Raw genomic sequence first — 20,378 nt, 5'->3', positions numbered from 1 at the left:
GACAAAACTCAATATCCTTTCATGCTAAAAATACTCAAAAAACTATGAATAGAAGCAAACTATCTCAAGATAAGGCCATATATAAAAAACCTGTACCTGACTAGGCGTGATAGCTCACAACGGTAATCCCAGCACTTTGGGAGGCTGAGACAGGTGGATCACCTGAGGTCAGGAGTTAGAGACCAGTCTGAACAACATGGCAAAAACTGTTTCTATTAAAAATACAAAAAATTAGTCAGGCATGGTGGCAGGCGCCTGTAATCCCAGCTACTTGGGAGGCTGAGGCAGAAGAATTGCCTGAACCTGGAAGGTGGCAGTTGCAGTAAGCCGAGATCACACCATTGCACTCCGGCCTGGGCAACAGTGCAGGAAAAAACCAACAACAACCCCACCACCACCACCACCACCACCATCACCACACACACACAGACACACACACACAAACAAAAAACAAAAAACAGACAAACAAAAAAACAAAAAAACAAAACAACAACTTGTAACCAGTATCAAACTCAATGGTGAAAAGATGGACAGCTTTTCCTCTAAGGTCAGAATTAAGACAAAGATGCCCATTCTTACCACTTCCATTCAACGTAATACCTAAAGCCCCAGCCAGAGCAATCAGCAAGGAAATGAAATAAAAGAAATCTAACTTGGAAATGAGTAAGTAAAATTATATGTTTGAAGATGTCATGATCTTATATGTAAAGACTCTAAAGATTCCTCAACAACAACAAAAAACCTGTTTGAATGAATTCAGGAAAACTGCAGAATACAAAATCAACACAGAAAAATCAGCAAACCATAACATCAAAAAGAATAAAGTACTTGGGACTAAACCTAACCAAGCAGGCAAAAGACTTCTATAGTGAAAACTGCAAAATATCACTGAAAGAAATTAGACACAAATAAATGAAAAGATATCCTCTGTTCCTGGATTAGAAAATTTAGTAGTTAAGATGTCAATACTACCCAAAGCAATCTACACAGTCAATGTAAGTCCTTTCAAAATCCTAACAGCATTTTTAGCAGAAACAGAAAAATCCATCCTAAAATTCATATGGATTCCCAAGAGACCTCGAATAGACAAAACAAACTTGAAAATAACAAAGTTGGACGTCTCACATTTCCTGACATCAAAACTTACTAGAAGGCTACAGCAATCAAAATACTGTCGTACTGGCACAAGGATACACGTATAGACCAACAGAATAAAACAGAGTCCAGAAATACACTTTTGCATAAATAGTCAAATTACTTTCCACAAGGCTACCCAGACCATTCAAAGGGGAAAAGGAAAGAAAGTCTTTTCAACAAACGGCGTTAGGAAAACTGGATATCCACGTGTAAAAAAATAAAGCTGGCCCCTTATCTTATACCATATACAAAAATTGTCTCAAAATGATCAAAACTCTAAACAGAAGACCTCACTCTATAAAACTCTTAGAAGAAAGCACAAGCCAAAAACTTCATGACTTTGGAATTGACAACAGTTTCTTGGATATGATACTGAAAGCACAGGTGACAAAAAAAAAATAGGTAAGACAGACTTTATCAAAATTGAAAATGCTGTGCATCAATGGCTACTACCAAGGGAGTAAAAATGTAACCCTTTAAGTAGAAGAAAATACAGTCATGTGTCACTTTAACAAGAGTGGATAAGTTCCAAGAAATGCATCACTAGGCAATTTTGTCAACATGTGAACATCACAGTGTGTCCTTAACACAAACCTAGATGTTATGGCCTACTACACACCTTGGCTATATGGTATACTCTATTGCTCCTAGGATACAAGCCTGTATAGCATATTACTGTACTGAATACATAAGCAATTGTGCCACAATGGTAAATATTTCTATATCTAAATACATCTAAACATAGAAAAAGTAATGCATTACACTATATAAAATTTCTATTGTCGCTAGGCAAGAAGAATTTTTCAGCTCCATTAGAATTTTATAGGGCCACCATCATATAATGCAGTCTGTTGACAGAAACATCTCAAAATGCCATTACGTGGAGCATAACTATATTAGAAGCCACATATCTGATAAAGGATTATACCCAGAATACATGAAGCATTACAACTCAACAAAAAATAACCCAAGAAAAACAATGGGCAAAGAACTTCAACGGACGCTTTCAAAGAAGGCATACACATGACTTACAAGTACATAAAAGATGCTCGACATTAATAATCATTAGGGAAATACAAACCAAAACCACAAGATACCACGTTGGACCCAATGGAATGGCAAATCATCAAAACAACAGAAAACAAGTACTAGTAAGGATGTGAAGAAATTGGAACCACTGTATTGCTGGTAAGAATGTAAAATGATGTAGCACTGTGGAAACACAGTATATGGCAATTTCTTAAAATAAAAAAAAAAAAAAGCAAAATTTCTCAAAAAAAAAAAAAAAAAACCTATAGAATAACCAAATGAAACAGCAGGTCCACTTCTGGGTATGTACCCAAAACAAGTAAAGCAGGGATCTGGATATTTGTCTACCCATGTTCACAGCAGCATTATTCACAATATCCAAGAGGTAAAAGAAGCCCATGTGTCCATCAACAGATAAATGAATAAAACGAAATGCAGTATGTACATATACAATGGAGTATCATTCAGCCTTAAGAAGGAAGGAAATTTTGGTACACGCTACAGCATGGATAAAACTTAAGACATGCTGAGTGCAATAAGTCAATCACAAAAAGACAAATAGTGTGTGGCTCCACTTGTCTGAGGTACCTACACTAATCAAATTCATAAAGACAGAAAATACAATAGTAGTTTCCAGGGACTGATGGGACAAGAAAACCAGGAATTACTGTTTACAGGGTATGAAGTTTCAGTTTGGGAAAATGAAAATGAAAGTTCTGAATACTGATGGTGGTAATGGTTACACGACAATGTGAATGTACTTAACACTGCAGAACTCTGCAAAGTATACATCTGCTAAATAATTTCTATCAAGACATATAACGAACTCTTACAACTCAATAATAAGAGAAATATTCCACTTAAACAAAAATGGTCTGGGCATCGTGGCTCATACTTGTAATCCCAACACTTTGGGAGGACAGCCTGACAATGGGAGTTTAAGACCAGCCTCGGCAACTTACGGAGACCCTGTCTCTACAAAATTTTCAAATAAGTGAGGCATGTTGTTGTGCATCTGTAGTCCCAGCTACTAGGGAGGCTGGGGTGGAAAGATCACTTGAGCCCAAGAGTTCGAGGCCACAGTGACCCAAGAACAGATCACTGTTTTTTTTTTTAAATGGACAAAGGATTTGAATAGATAATTAACTACATAGGTATAGCGAAATGGCTAATAAGATATATAAATGGGATAAGATATATAAACAGCTAATAAGCACATGAAACCATGCCAAACATTTTTTAGTCATTAGAAAAACACCAAATTAAAGTCACAAATAAGACACCACTACAAACCTTCTAGAATGGGTGTGGAGAAACAGAAACTTCCATACATTATTGGTGGGGTTGTAAAATGCTACAGTCACTTTGGAACAAAGTTTTGCACTTTACCAAAAAGTTAAACTTGCCATATGACTTAGTAGTTGCACTCCTAGGTATCTCTCTGGAAGAATAACATTTGTCCACACAAAGACATGTATACAAATGTTTACAGCAGTATTACTCACAATGATTCAAAATGAGAGTATTATTAACAATGACTCAAATACCTGTCAACTGGTGAAGGGAGATAGAAATGCGGCACATCCAAATAATGGAAAAATATTCAGCAACAAAAAGGAATACTACCACACGGACATAGAGTGTGGAATAATAGATATCAGACTCAGAAGGATGAGAAGGGGATAAAGGATAAGAAGTTACTTATGTGTACAATGCACATTTTTAGCTGATGATTACACTAAAAGCCCAGACTTTACCACTGTGCAATATGTCCATGTAAAAAAACTGCACTTGTACCCCTTAGTTTACACACATTTTGCAAAAAGAAATATTATGACCTGGATGCACCTCAAAAACACTATGCTAAATAAAAACCAAACACAAATGACCATATACCATATGATTCCATTGATATGAAAATTCCAGGAAAACTAAATCCAAATGGACAAAAAGTAGGCCAAGGTTTTCTGAGGCTGGAATGGGAGAAGAGGCTGATGACAAATGGGCATAGTACTTTTTAGGGCTGATAATAAATGTTCTAAAACTAGATTGTGATTACGGATGCACAACACTATAAATTTACTAAAAATCAATGTACACTTAGATGTATTTTTATGCACCTCAAAGCTCTTAAAAATTTAAACCATAGCAAATTCTACAGTATTATCTACAATAATATCCAAATTTTCATAGGTAAATTTAGGTATGATTTATGGTTGAATAAGGTAAACCACTTGGGGGACAGTAGATTTGTGACAGCAACTCAAAGGAAAGCCATTGTAACTTAAAGGTAAGAAACCTCTCTGATTCCAACCAATTGATGCCTGCTCATGAGTAAGAAATTTGAATGAAGAAACTGTCTCATTTTGTGGCAGGTGTAAACTCCAAAATATTTTTAAATTGTAAATTTATTTTATTTTTTCTGATTAAATAAATTGCCTAACAAACTAATACAGGTGGAACACTTTAATGCAGGTCCTGTATCACCATTTTAGATGGCCTACAAATACTGAAGTAAATAATCATATAGGAAAAAAATCTTTTTTCAACTCCTCTTCAATCTTTTTTATTTACATAAGGAGAATATCTGAATGAGGTGCTAGTTTATTTTTAAGCACCTTGCATAAAAAGGGCTAATTGCCCTTTTTAACAAAGGAGCAATTACGAGTTTGGCAGGAAACCATATTTTTCATAACTTTTTTTTTTTGAGAAAGGGTTTCACCCTGTCATCCAGGCTGGGTTGCCATAGTGCAATCATGGCTCACTGCAGCCTCAACCTCCTAGGCTCAAACTACTCTGCAGTTCATCAAAATTTAAATAGTATACAGTCATTCATATAGAATCAGTCAAACTCCTGGTTCCCAGTATGTGTTTATATTGACATTATCTATGAAAAAAAGAAAGCCATAGAAGAAAAAGCAGTATCAAATTTAAAAGGAGATTTTAGTCATCTTCATGTGTTTATGAATCAAGACATTCCAGGCTCAAACAATTCTCCTACCTGAGCCACCAGATTAGCTGAGACCACAGGCATGCACCACCATGGCCAGCTGATTTTTTTATTTTTATTTTTTATAGAGATGGAGGTCTCGCTATACTGTCCAGACTGATCTTGAACTCCTGGCTCAAGTGATCCTCCCACCTAGGGCCCCAAAAGTGCTGAGGTTACAAGTGTGAGCCACTGTGCCCAGCCTTATAAAATTGTTTTTATTGTATTCCTTCATAATACCTTCTATTCATATAAATGGTACTAGATTTCCATTTATGGTAAAAGTATAAATTCATTTATTTTGAAAGGGACTTTCAAGTTCAAAAGTTACAATGAATAGGTAGTATGAGAACAGGGCAAAAGTCATGAATGAGAAATAAAAAGAACTTAAATTTGAGAAACTTTGCTTACTATGATGTAAAACATCTAGTCCACATTAAACTCCAAATAAATATTTAACTATAATATGGATTATGTTAATGATTCATAAACACCTGAAGATGACTGTCCGGCAGTTGCCAGGCAGAACCCACTATGGCCCTGTGGTAGTGGTGGCCAAAGAGGCAGATTCTCCTCTGCCTGTGGACAGGGGAAAAAGTGGGAAGAATTTTGTGTTATGGTTTGACTGCCAGCTTAGCCACGACAGAACAGAATATCAAGAAAAATTGCTAAGAATTTTGACTCCAATCCCTGGCTTCCAGACAGCATTTCTGGACTGGCCTGGGGTTTGGGGAATGAGCCACTCTGAAGGGAAGGACACAAACCTGGTTGGCTTCACCACCTGCTGATGGTAGAGCCTTAGGGCCTTGAGTGAACATAGGTGGTAGCCAGGTGGTGGTGACAGCAGGCCTTGGATGAGACCCAGTGCTCTGCTGGCTTCAGGTCTAACCCAGCTTAGTTTCAACGGTGGTGGTAACAGGGGTGCTTGCATCAACGCATCAACACATCCCTAGTTCCAGGAGACTCAGCACAGAGAGAGACTCCATTTGTTTGGAAGAAAGTAACAGAAAAGAACAAGAGTCTCTACCTGGTAATCCAAATAATTCTTCCAGATTTTATCCAAGACCATCAAGGCAGTACCTCTGAGTCTGCAAAAACCACAGCATTATTGGGATTGGGGCCCAAGTCCCTTCGAATAACTGGAAAGACTTCTCAAAAAGGACAGGTACAAACAAGCCCAGACTGCGAAGACTACAATAAATACCTACCTCTTTGATGCCTAGACACCAATGAACATCTACAAGCATCAAATCAAGATCATCCAGGAAAACATGACCCCACCAAGCAAACTAAGTAAGGCAGGGACTAATCCTGGAAAAAGATAGATAGATATGTGACCTTTCAGGCAGGAATTCAAAATAGCTATGTTGAGGAAAGTCAAAGAAATTGAAGATAACACAGAGAAGGACCTCAGAATTCTATCACATTTTAAACAAAGAAATTTAAATTTTTAAAAATCAAGCAGCAATTCTGAAGTTGAAAAATGCAATCAACAAACTGAAGAATGCATCAGAGTCTCTTAAAAGCAGAATTGATCAAGCAGAAGAATTAGTGGGCTTGAAGACAGGCTACTCGAAAATACAGTCAGAGGAGACCACAAAAGAAAAAAGAATAAAAAACAGTGAAGCACACCTAAAAAACAGCATCAAAAGGGCAAATCTAAGAGGTATTGGCCTTCAAGAGGAAGTAGAGAAAGAGACCGGAGTAGAAAGTTCATTCAAAGGGATAAGAGAGAACTTCCCAAACCTAGAGAGAGATATAGCATTCAAGTATGAGAAGGTTACAGAACGCCAAGCAGATTTAACCTAAAGAAGACTACCTTATGGCGGCCGGGCGCGGTGGCTCATGACTGTAATCCCAGCACTTTGGGAGGCCAAGGTGGGCAGATCATGAGGTCAGGAGATCAAGACCATCCTGGCTAACACAGTGAAACCCCATCTCTACTAAAAATACAAAAAATTAGCCAGGTGTGGTGGCGGGCACCTGTAGTCCCAGCTACTCAGGAGGCTAAGGCAGGAGAATGGCGTGAACCCAGGAGGCAGAGCTTGCAATGAGCTGAGATGGTGCCATTGCACTCCAGCCTGGGCAACACAGCAAGACTCCATCCAAAAAAAAAAAAAAAAGACTACCTTATGGCATCTACAAACAAACTCTCAAAGGATAGTTTCTTTATCAAGGATAAAGAAAGATCCTAAAAACAGCAAGAGAAAAGAAACAAGTAACATACAATAGAGCTCCAATATGTCTGACAGCAGACTTTTCAGTAAAAATCTTACAGGCCAGGGGAGAGTGGCACAATATGTTGAAAGTGCTGACAAAAAACAAACAAACAAAAGCATTTACCTTAGAACAGTATATCCAGTGAAAATATCCTTCAAGCATGAAGGAAAAACAAAGACCTTCACAGACAAAAAATGCTGAGAGAGTTCACTGGATGTGCCCTACAAGAAATGCCAAAGGGAGTTGTTCAATCTGAAAGAAAAGAGTATTTAATGACCAAGAAGAAACCATCGGAAGGTACAACTCGCTGGTAATAGTAAGCACACTCTGAAGAATGCATCAGAGTCTCTTAAAAGCAGAATTGATCAAGCAGAAGAATTAGTGGGCTTGAAGACAGGCTACTTGAAAATATAGTCAGAGGAGACCACAAAAGAAAAAAGAATAAAAAACAGTGAAGCATGCCTGAAAAACAGCATCTAAAGGGCAAATCTAAGAGGTATTGGCCTTCAACAGGAAGTAAAGAAAGAAACCAGAGTAGAAAGTTCATTCAAAGGGATAAGAGAGAACTTCCCAAACCTAGAGAAAGATATCAGCATTCAAGTATGAGAAGGTTACAGAACGCCAAGCAGAGTATAACACCTTCTACTTGAGTAGTTTACACACAATTACACTCTTATTTTGTAACTTCAGATAAATAACCTAATGATGTCTCTTATTTTATAAGAGTGTTATTGTAGTGTGTAAACTACTCTTAAGTAGAAAAACTGATGAAACGAACCAATAAAAAATACCTACAACTTTTCAAGACATAGTACAAGGAGAAACAACGAACAAAAAAGTTAAAAAGCAGAGGGATGAAGTTAAAGTGTAGAGTTTTAATTACACTTTAAACACTTTTTGTGTGTCTGTCTGCTTATACAATCAATGTTAAGTTGTCATGAGTTCAAAATAATGGGTTATAAGATAGTATTTGCAAGTCTCACAGTAAACTCAAATCAAAAAACACTCAACAGATACACAAAACATAAAAAGCAAGAAATTAAATCATAGCACCAGAGAAAACCACCTTCACTAAAAGGAACACAGCAAGTAAAGAAAGAAGACCACAAAACAACCAGAAAATATATATCAAAATGGCAGAAGTCCCTACTTATCAATAGCACTGAATATAAATGGACCAAACTCTCCAATCAAAAGACAGGGAGTGGGTGAATGGATGAAAAAACAAGATCCACTGATCTGCTGCCCACAAGAAACACACTTCATATAAAAAGGTATGCATAGACTGAAAATAAGCGGATGAAGAACATATTACATGCCAGTGGAAACCAAAAGAGCAGGAGTAATTATATAAATACCAACAAAATAGATTTCAAGACAAAAATTGTGAGAAAGAATGTCATTATATACTGAGACAAGAGTAAATCCAGCAACAGAATATAACAATCATATGTATATATGTACCCAACACACCCAGATATATAAAGCAAATATTATTATGGCTCAAGAGAGAGCTAGACCTCAATATAATAGCTGGAGACTTCAACACCTCACTTTCAGCACTGAACCCAACGCCCAAACAGAAACTCAACAAAGAAACATTGGACTTAGTCTGCACTATAGAACAAATGGACCTAACAGACATCTACAGAACATTCATCCAAAGGGTGCAGAACACATTCTTTCCCTCAGTACATGGATCACTTAAGGACTGCTCATATAGGTCACAAATCTTAAAACATTCAAAAAAATTGAAATAATATCAAGCATCTTCTCTGATAATAGAGTTAAACCAGAAATCAGTAAGAACAATTCTGGAAATCATATAAACACTTGGAAATTAAACAATATGTTCCTGAATGACCAATGGGTCAGTGCAGAAATTAAGAAGCAAACTGAAAACTTTATTGAAACAAATGATAATGGAAACACAACATATCAAAAGTTACAGGATACAGCAAAAGCAGTACTAACAGAGAAATTTCTAGCTATAAGTACCTACATCATAAAAGAAGAAAAATGGCCAGGTATAGTGGCTCATGCCTGAATCCTAGTACTTTGGCAGCCGAGGTGGGCAGATTGCTTGAGCTCAGGAATTCGAGAACAGCCTGGGAAACATGGTGAAATCCCATCTCTACAAAAATTAGCTGGGCACGGTGGCATGCAACTGTAGTCCCAACTATTTGGGAGGCTGAGGTGGGAGGATCACATGAACTTGGGAGGTTGAGGCTACAGTGAGACGAGATTGCACCACTGCACTCTAGCCTGGAGAATAAAGTGAGACCCTGTCTCAGAAAAGAAGAAAAACTTCAAATAAATAACCTAATGATGCCTCTTAAACAACTAGAAAAGCAAGAGCAAACAACCCAAAATTAGTAATAGAAATAATAAAGATGGAGCAGAAATAAATTAACTTGAAATGAAGGAAATAATCCAAAAGACCAAAGAAACAAAAAGTTGCTTTTTAGAAGAGATAAAATTAACAAACCTTAAAAGAGAAAACCTAAATAAATAAAATCAGAGATAAGAAAGGAGACATTACAATTGATACTGCAAAAATTCAAAAGATCATCACAAACTACTATGAGCAACTATATGCCAATAAACTGGAAAATCTAGAGGAAATGGGTAAATCCCTAGCATATACAACCTACCAAGATTGAATCACGAAGAAATTCAAAACCTGAACAGGCCAACAACGAGATTGAACCTGTAATAAAAAGTCTCCCAGTAAAGAAAAGCCCAAGACCTAGTGGTTTCACTGCTCAATTCCAACAAACATTTAAAGAAGATCACCAATACTACTGACACTGTTCTGAAAAATACAGGAGGAGTGAGTACTTCTAGACTCATTCTACGAGGCCAGGATTACCCTCATATCAAACCCAGACAAAGACATATCAACAAAGAAAACTACAGGTCAATATTTCTGATGAACATTGATGTGAAAATCCTCAACAAAATACAAGCTAACGGGATTCAACAATATATTAAAAAGATCATTCATCATGAACAAGTGGGATTTATCCCAGGGATGCAAGGATGGTTCAACATATGCAAATCAATCAATGTGATACATCATATCAACAGAATGAAGGACAAACACTATATGATCATTTCAACTGATGCTGAAAAAGCCTTTCATAAAAATTCAACATCCCTTCATAAAAACCCTCAAAAAACTGGGTATAGAAGGAACATACCTCAATACAATAAAAGCCATATATAACAGACCCATAGCTAGTATTATACTGAGTATGTAAAAACCGAAAGCCTTTCCTCTAAGATCAGGAACACGACAAAGATGCCCACCTTCACTATTGTTATTCAACACAGTACTGGAAGTGTCCATCAACAGATGGATGGATAAAGAAAACGTGGTACTTGTACATAACAAACTACTATTCAGTTATAAAAAAAAAACGAGATCCAGTCATTTACAACAACACGGATGGAACTAGAGGTCATTATGTTAAGTGCAATAAGCAAGGCACAGAGAGACAGACATCAAATGTTCTCACTTATTTGTGGGATCTAAAAATCAAAACAATTGAACTCATGGTGATAGAGCAGAAAGACGGTTACCAGAGGCTGAGAAAGGTAACTAGGGGGATAGGAAGTGAGGTGAGAATGGCTAATGGGTACAAAAAAAAAAGAGAATGAGTATGACCTAGTATTTGATAGCACAACAGGGTGACTACAGTCAAAATAATTTAATTGTATATTTTAAAATAACTATGAGTACATATGGATTATTTGTAACATGAAGGTTAAAGGCTTCATGAATTGATTGTTGCAAATTGCATGCTAGTAACAAAATATCTCATGGCTGGGTGCAGCGGCTCATGCCTGTAATCCCAGCACTTTGGGAGCCCGAGGTGGATGGATCACTTGAGCTCAGGAGTTCAAGACCAGCCTGGGCAACATGGTGAAATCCCATCTCTATAAAAAAATTAAAGAAAAAAAAATTAGAAAAGTACAGTGGGGCACACCTGTAGTCCCAGCTACTTGGGAGGCTGAAGCAGGACAGCTGCTTGAGCCCAGTAGGCAGAGATTGCAGTCAGCTGAGATTGTGCCGCTGCACTCCAACCTGGGCAACTGAAGTGAAACCCTGTCTCAAAAACAAACAAACAAAAAAACCATAAATATATATACCTACTGTGTTCTCACAAAAATCAAAACACTAAAACTTAAAAAAAAATTGCTGTGCCACATGTATGACAAATACCTTAAATTCATTAATATTAAAAATGTTTATTAAACATCTTCTTTGTACAAGGCACTACAGATAATACAAATTAAGATAGTTTCTGTGCTCCAGAAACTTATAATCTAGTTGGAGAAATAAAGCATAAGTGCAAAACTTACGATATAAAGCAGTAGTTCAAACGAAAAAGCAAAATTGTCTCTGAAGATGACATAATCTTAAATTCAGAAAAACCTAAAAACCACCAAAAAAATTTATAACTAAGAAATGAATTTAGTAAAGTTGCAAGATATAAAATCAACATACAAAAAGAAGTTGTGTTTCTACACAAGAACAATGAGTATCCAAAAAATAAATTAAGAAAACATGGCTGGGCGTGGTGGCTCACGCCTATAATCCCAGCACTTTGGGAGGCTGAGGCAGGCAGATCACCTGAGGTCAGGAATCGAGACCAGCCTGGCCAACATGGTGAAACTCTGCCTCTACTAAAAATACAAAAATCAGCCAGGTATGGTGGCAGGCACCTGTAATCCCAGCTACTCGGGAGGCTGGGGCAGGAGAATTGCTTGAACCCGGGAGGCAGAGGCTGCAGTGAGTTGAGATGGCTCCATTGCACTCCAGCCTCAGTGACAAGAGCGAGACTTTGTCTAAAAAAACAGAAAAAGAAAACAATACCATTTACAGTAGCATCAAAAAAACTAAATACTTAGAATACATTTAAACGACACTAAACACCATAAAACGCTGATGAAAGAAACTGAAGAAGGCACAAATAAATGGCTGGATATCTTATGTTCATCGATTGGAAGAATTAATATTGTTAAAATGTCCCTACTATCCAAACCAATGTATGGATTCAATGCAATCTCTATCAGAATTCCAATGATATTTTCACATAAATAGAAAAACAATCCTGAAATTTATACAGAACCACGATAGCCCATGAATAGCCAAGGCCATCTTGAGAAAGAACAACAAAGCTGGAAGTGTCACATTACCTGTGTGTTAGTCCGTTTTCACACTGTTATAACAAACTTCCCTGAGATTTGGTAATTTATAAAGAAAGAGGTTGAATAGATTCAGTTCCGTAATGGCTGGTGAGGCCTCAGGAAACTTACAATCATGGCAGAAGGGGAAGCAGGCACTTGTTACACGGGCAGGGAAGAGAGAGACAGTGTGTGTAGAAGGAACAGTCAAACACTTATAAAACCATCAGATCTCGTGAGAATTTACTATCACAAGAACAGCACAAGGAAAACTGCCGCTATGATCTAATAACCCCCTACCACGTCCTGCCCTCCATACATGGGGATTATGAGGATTACAATTAGAGATGAAATTTGGGTGGGGAAACAGAGCCAAACCATATCAACCTGATTTCAAAGTATATTATAAAGCTATAGTAATCAAAATTGTATGGTACTGATATAAAAAGAGATACATAGACCACTGTGACAGAATGGAGTCCAGAAATAAAACCACACATGCATATATGGTCAATTAATCTTTCACAAAGTGCTAAGAATGGAGAAAACACATCTTGCAACACTGACTTTTCAACACAATAGTGTTAGGAAAACTGGATATCCACATGCAAAGGAAGGAAACTGGACCCTTATCTTACACTATCAACTCAAGACGGATTAAAGACGGAGGGGGAAGGAAGGATGGTTAATGGGTACAAAAAATAGAAAGAATGAATAAGGACTGGGTGTAGTGGCCCACGCTTGTAATCCCAGCACTTTAGGAGGCTGAGGTGGGGCAGATCACTTGTGTCCAGGAGTCTGAGACCTGCCTGGGCAACATAGCAAGACCCCATCTCTACAAAAAATTAACTAGGCATGGTGGCAAGCATCTGTAGTTCCACCTACTCAGGATGATAACGTGGGAGAATTGCTTGAGCCCAAGAGGTCAAGGCTGCAGTAAGCCATGATCATGACACTGTACTCCAGAGTGACAGAGTGAGACCCTGTCTCAAAATAATAATGATGATGATGACGAATGAAATCTAGTACTTGATAGCACAACAGGGTGACTAGAGTCCTGTAACAAAATATCCCATATACCCAATAAATACACAGACCTACTATGTACCCACAAAAATTAAAAGAAGAAGAAGGATCAAAGACTTAAATGTAAAACGTGAAACCATGCAAATCCTAGAAGAAAACAGGGGAAAAACACCCTGACATCTGTTTTCACGATGGTATTATGGATGACATGGAAAGCACAGGTGACAAAAGCAAAAATAAACAAGTAGGATTACATGAAATTAAGTTATTGTACAGTAAAGAAAACAATCAACAAGATAAAAAAGCAACCTATGGAATAGGAGAAAATATTTGCAAACCATACATCTAAAAGGGGGCTAATATCCAAGATATGTAAGGAACTCATACAACTCAGTGGCAAGAAAAAAACAAAACAAATAACCTAAAAATGGACAAGAGATCTGAACAGATGTTTTCCCAAAAAACAACCAATGGCCAATAGGTGCTCAATACACTAATCATCAGGGAGATGCAAATCAAAACCGTAAGATATCTCACACCTGTTAGGATATCAATTATCAAGAAGTCAAATCATAACAAGGTGGGCAAAGATGTGGAGAAAAGGGATCCCCTCCCTGTACACTATTGATGGGACCGCAAAATGGTACAGTCATTATGGAAAACAGAAGTTCCTCAAACTTAAAAACAGGACTACCACATGATCCAACAATCCCACTTCTAGGTATATACCCAAAGGAAATGAAATCAGTATCTCAAAGAGATATCTGCACTCTCATATTCATTGCAGCATTATTCAAAGTAGCCAAGATACGGAAACAACCTAAGTGTCTGTCAATAGATGAATGGATAAAGAAAATGTAACACACACACATACACACATGAAATATTATTCAGCCTTTAAAAAACAAGGAAATCCTGCCATCTGCAACAACATGGACGAAACTTAAGGACACTACACTAAGTAAGCAAGACAAAAAACAACTGCATGATCTCATATATGAAATATAAAGACATCAAATTCATAGGAACAGAGAGTAGAACAATGATTACCGGGGCTGGGAGGTGGGTGAAATGGGAGTATTTCGGTCAAAGGCACAAATTTTCAGGTATAAGATGAATACGTTCTGGGGACCTAATGTATGGCACGGTAACTATTGTTAATAATGATATTTATTTCCATAATTAACACATATTGTATACTTGAAATTTGCTAAGAGAATAGGTCTTAAGCATTCTCATCCCACATACAAAAAAACAGGTAACTGTGAGATGGTGGATCTATTAGACTGATTGTGGTTATCAACTCACAGGGCAGATCCAAGTATCGCACAGCACACCTTAAATATATACCATTTTTATTTGTCAATTATACCTCAACAAAGCTGGCAGTAGGGGGGAAGCAGTAGTTCATCAGAAAAATGAACACTTATGGTTATAGTAGGTAAAGAATGACTCATAAAGAAAGGATTTCAACAGCAGTTAAAGGATGGGTAATACTCTGACAGGCAGAAATGAGGCAAGAGAGCATTCCAAGAATGCAGTGTCTGTGATATCAAACTGAGGAGTTTGAACTCCATTCTTTCATCAACAGCGAACCCTAGAAGACTTCAGAGCAGTGAATTTATAAAGAAGGCTCTCTGGAGAAAGTGTGTAATAGAGTTAAAAGGGTGAGAAATGGGAATGCTGGGAAAATACAAATAAAATGGTCTTCCTGAGGTCAACACAGTTAATCACATACCTGATCCAAAGCTTGGTTCTTTTGACATCTCATTGTTTTTTTCCATGATTAGTACATACCAATGGGAACTAAGTTTTTGCTCAGGATTACTAAACAACATATAATTTATTTTATAAGCCTAGTAATTATTTGTCCATTTCAGCTTTTTATTAGCTACCTACAACAGTGATAACTCACAAGATTTATCATATTAACACACTAACATCTAACACACCAACACACTAACATGTAACATGTCTCTTCATCCCTTTTATACACATCTGTCTTTTACAGTTGGTGTTCAAAAATACTTCTGAAGGTAATTTAAATGTTTAAAGTCAGTGACCTGAAAAATGAGATATGACTATACATCTAATTTAGAATGGCTAAATTCAAAGATATCATTCTGATGTTCACATATATAGACTTTCATATTCACAGTTAGTATATTAAAGGAATAATTCTGGGCCCTCAGTACAGTACAAAATGTAATTCATCTCACACTACACCTATGTCAATCATAAATCATAACCTACCTTATATGAGTTTCATCCTCAAAGCTGAAACTAGTCCTTTTACAACAACCTTAGCAGAAATGTACCAACTGCCCCCAGTCAAGTTCTACCTCTACCACCCCAATCTAGCCTACACATACTGAGCCTTTTTTAACACCTTTTGGGGGGCTCCAAAATATAATATTGGGGCTCCAATATAAAAAAGCTAAGTGATTATCTAGAGGCTCTTTTGTTCATAAACAACACTATACTGTATTTCTCAAATTTGGGGTAGGAAATAATTCTGAAAAGATATGAGTCTAAACAGTGGAATTCCGAATACCTACTTAGAATAGAGGACAGTAGGTATAAGTAGTACATAAAAGTTCACTAGAAGACTCATATAATGTACAGTTAGAGATTTTCATAGAGATTCATAGTCTTATGAATTATCATTGTACACATACAATTTCCACAATTCTTTTGAACACTGAAACAACCAGCTTAGACTACTAAACGACTGTCCCTTCCACAAGGCTAGTTGTCTCTTTTTAAAATATATCACTCCTAAGAGAGCTTGATTTACTAAGTGAGCCCTAACAAAATTTCAGGTAAGCAAATCTTGTTTTATCATCTCTACGAGCATGTCTCCCTGCCTTCAAATGCCCTCAAGCAGCTGTAAGACTTCAACTCTGTAAAATCCTGTAGATCTTCAAATATTATTATAAAATTACTTGCATCTACAGCCTCTCAAAAATCAAAGCTTTTAGCAGCTCCATGAGAACTTTTTAAACCAATTCACTCTAAATTATGGAAGTATAACTGATAGCCCTTTAATTTACCTAAAGGCATTTTCACTTTTAAATGAAGTTTGTTAACCTAATTAACTTATATACTTTCAGTAAGTTTAGAAATTAGAAAATCAAAATGAAAACGTTCATACACAGTAAGAAAGGGCATGTCCCAGGAAGAGAAGATTGGAAGCTGGAGTCTAGCATATGTATCCCACTCATCCAGGCATGTAATCATACACCTTATAATCACTTGGTTCTATACTTGATTTTTTTTTTTTTTTTTGAGACAGGGTCTCGCTCTGTCGCCAGGCTGGAGTGCAGCGGTGGGATCTTGGCTCACTGCAACCTCTGCCTCTTGGGTTCATGCGATTCTCCTCCCTCAGCCTCCAGAGTAGCTGGGACTACAGGCGTGCACTACCACGCCCAGCTGATTTTTTGTATTTTTAGTAGAGACGGGATTTCACCATGTTGGCCAGGATGGTCTCGATCTCTTGACGTCGCGAATACCTGATTTTTTTAAGTGACAACAAAGCTGGTGCCCAGAGACCAAGGTTAACCACTCATACTACAGTACTATACAGCCTCCTCTAAGGTATCCCTGCATTTCATTTCACTCCAGACCTCTAAACCCATGGGTTCCCTACAGCCTAACTTTTGCACAATATAACTTAATAGTAGGGGTCCCTGGACTTCTGTGGAAAAAGGAAGCTGCATGTGAGGTGGGAATTTGAAAGAAGAGTATGAATAGTTTAAATTCCAGAACTGCCTTGGATTTCTAGATGACGTATCTAACTCCAAAACCAAACAATAGACATTCTTAAGAATATTCACAATGTCCCTAAATTAAAGCAAATTTTTATGCTTCTCTTATGGGGGAATAAAGTGGTTTACAGGCTTCTGGTCAATTCATACGTCATGCTGTTTACTTTTATTTAAAATTAACTTAGGTCTGCCTTTTTAAAGGTAAGAAAAGTTAAATTTTAGACGTAAAGTCTAAATTTGTTACATTCAAAAGGAATTATGTACTAAATTCAAAAGACAATTTAAATTCAAGTTCTATGTTTTCTGCATGTGCTTTAAAGTTAAGAGTTATACACACCTAAACAAATTAAAAATTATTCAACTGGCATTACATTGTAAACGAGTATCTCATTTAGGAACCAGATGATACTTTATATATATTTACACATGCTTATATATATATACACACATACATACATATTCAAAATACAATCAAGCACTAGACAAAATAGTCATATTGTTGGTATTACGATTTTATAAGTTTGTTTTGTTCTGATTTGCATTTGAAAATTAGATCAGCCAAAACTTGATGGCAAATAGTCTGATTTACAGCCCAACTATGACAGTCAAAGGAGACACCAGAATTACCTGTCACTAAATCCCATCACCAGTATTACCAGGGATGTGGGTGAGGACTGTTAAGGGCATTACAGGCAATGATTTGGGGATTTTAACAAACTAAAACCAGTATTTCACGAAGACCTAATAAGGACAAGGTCACAACCTATCCCCACATGGTCAAATTAACTTGGAAAGGAGAAAAACTTCACTCTGACATCGATTGGTCCTGCCTTCTTTGGGGAGGAAAAAAAGCATTTTTATACTCTGAACTCTGCCGTTCTCATAGACAAAGTTATAGCAGTATTTGCAGAGAGTAGGGAGTATCCCATCCACCACTTATTTCTTTCTCATATCTACTCAGTAATCCAATACAAGAAAGAAAAAGATAACCAGGACTTAAAGCAAAACCAGAATTCAGTTCCATGCTCCCCCCGATCTTATTATTTCCAGGTGTTATAACTGGGAGTTGTGCGGCCAGATTTGAGTTCTACTTCCGCTCCTTTAACCCTCTATTCCGAAGAGTCCAAGAGCAGCAGCTAACAAAAAGACCAACTCGAAAGTGGGGAAGGGATGTTGGGGTTAAAGAGGGGAGTTAAATAACCAGACCTTTAGCGAAGAATAAAGAATTCAGGCTGTAGTTTCTAGAAATAAGTTATTACAGGCCTGTAAAGTCTGGCGCTGGGTAAAGCCCAAGAGGCTTTCCCTAACTCCAAAACGACGACCTTAAAGGGAGGGTTGGGGCACCACAGCGGCCAGATTTCTAATTGTGGAAAGTTTAAACAAATTTATTCCTCAGGGAATGGGGGAAGGGAGGGAAGACAAGTCTGGGCTCGGCCGTGGAGCGTGCGGAGTCTGCAGCGCGCAGCCGTCGGTCCAACGCGGGGAGGCTCAGGGATTTTCGGCAGCAGCGACTTCATCCACCCCGGACCGCCGGCTGGAGGACGTGCCTGGAGCCGGCGGGCATGTGCGGCCAATTCGGTGAAACGAGGACGCGGACCGCGAAGGCAGGTAGGTCTGGCACTAAGGGGCTGGGGTCCCAGGCTGTGGGTGGAAGTTGGGGGTGGGACGGCGCCGGGAGGCCGGGGAGGCAGCGGCGAAAGGCGGCGGGCGGCTCTACTTACTCGGCTGTACCAGATGCTGAGGCGGGCCGCGGCCAGCACGGCGAAGAAAGCCCTCTGCGGGTCGGACTGAACGTGGAAAGGCGCCTCGGCCGGGCTCCCCAGAGGGCACAACAGCCTCTTGGGCCAGCCGGTCAGAAAATACATGGTCCGTGCGGAGCCACCGACGCCGGGGTCCCGGGCCCCCGGCGCCCCCAGTTGCGTCCGTCACACTCAGCGGCCCCGGGCTGGTCGCCCGCCTCCCACACCGCCACCGGCTGAGTCGGCGGCGGCGGCGGCGGCAGCTCGGGGCATCTGCCCGCTGGCCTGGCCGGGCCGGGCCGACGCGAGGCTGCGCGACGAAGGCACCCCCAAGCTGACGGGGCCGAGTGTGGGGGAGGGAAGGGGAGGGAGAGTAGGGACAGAGAGAGGGCGGGAGGAGCGCGGAGGCCCGCCCCGGCCCCGCCCCTTCCTCAGGTCGCGCAGGCGTCACCACGCCGCGCCGCGTGGGTCGAGCTGGGGAGGGCCGGCGCGCGCGCTCTGGAGACTCCTGCCGTCTCCCTAGCTGTTTCCAGAAGCTCCGCCTAAGTGTCGCCCGGCCGCCGGGTTGCGTTGGCAGTTCTGCGCGCCGGCCCCTCCCTTGCTCCTCTCCCTAGCAATCTCCAGGGTTTTACCAGGAGGACCTGGGCAACCGCCTGAGACTCCGAGGCAAGTGGGGCGAGTGTAGGGATAACGCAGCAGCAAGGCGACTGAGCCCGTGGAACACGCCCTGGCCTGGCCAAACTGGACCTCCCTTCCGGATTGGCGGGGTCTCGGTGGGGGCGGGCCGGATGCCGGGGGTAACTGGAGTCACGTGACGCCCTGCGCGGTTTCCCACTTTGGGCTGCCGGCCGCTGTGGCTGTGGTGGGCGGTGAGGGCTCTTACCGTGTGAGCTCTTTTAATGCCGGGGTCTGCAGTGAGAGCTGGTGATGAAGCTCCTGCCCGTATGGAGCTTACATCCCTAAGGGAGCGTTTATTTAATCAGTAAACAAACCACTCACCATGAAAGTATTGAGTTCTGTCTTCTGCCTTTCAGGAGTTCTAAATCTGTGTCTTTGAAACCGTTTCCATTCGTCTGAGTCTTACCAGCCGTAACTTTAGATGAGAGGAGGCTATCTCGTGCTGCAAAAGGCTTGGACTTAGTTTTAGAACTGGAAGGGACTGGTGATAGCGTAGGTCCATATTTAGCTTTTGGACCCCAGGTATCACCTTAACTGTAATTTTCCACGGATTAACCCAGTGGTAACGTCTGAATAGAAGGAGGGTTGAGGGGATATGGT

At 39.4% G+C, this 20,378-nt stretch overlaps 2 protein-coding genes across 5 annotated transcripts in view; one reads left to right on the top strand and one right to left on the bottom strand.

Annotated features, from left to right (window-relative positions):
* RIC1 (RIC1 homolog, RAB6A GEF complex partner 1) overlaps positions 1–19,533 on the bottom strand; it is a 144,688-nt gene extending 125,155 nt beyond the window's left edge. For all 4 annotated transcript variants that reach the window (XR_004029394.1, XM_003273825.4, XM_030809932.1 and 1 more), the window contains exon 1: positions 19,083–19,533. Coding sequence is in view for 3 of the 4 variants with exons in the window: in XM_003273825.4 (XP_003273873.2) it covers positions 19,083–19,226 (144 nt within the window). In the remaining variant the exon portion in view is untranslated. The remainder of the gene's footprint in view (positions 1–19,082) is intronic.
* Positions 18,468–20,378, top strand: part of PLGRKT (plasminogen receptor with a C-terminal lysine) — a 258,459-nt gene continuing 256,548 nt past the window's right edge. Inside the window, exon 1 of the mRNA XM_012500745.1 lies at positions 18,468–18,969. The gene's annotated coding sequence lies outside the window, so the exon portion shown is untranslated. The remainder of the gene's footprint in view (positions 18,970–20,378) is intronic.

The sequence above is a fragment of the Nomascus leucogenys genome, chromosome 1a (assembly GCF_006542625.1).
Source record: "Nomascus leucogenys isolate Asia chromosome 1a, Asia_NLE_v1, whole genome shotgun sequence".
In the NCBI taxonomy this organism is placed as follows: Eukaryota; Metazoa; Chordata; class Mammalia; order Primates; family Hylobatidae; genus Nomascus; species Nomascus leucogenys.
This window is presented reverse-complemented; position numbering and strand designations above follow the sequence as displayed.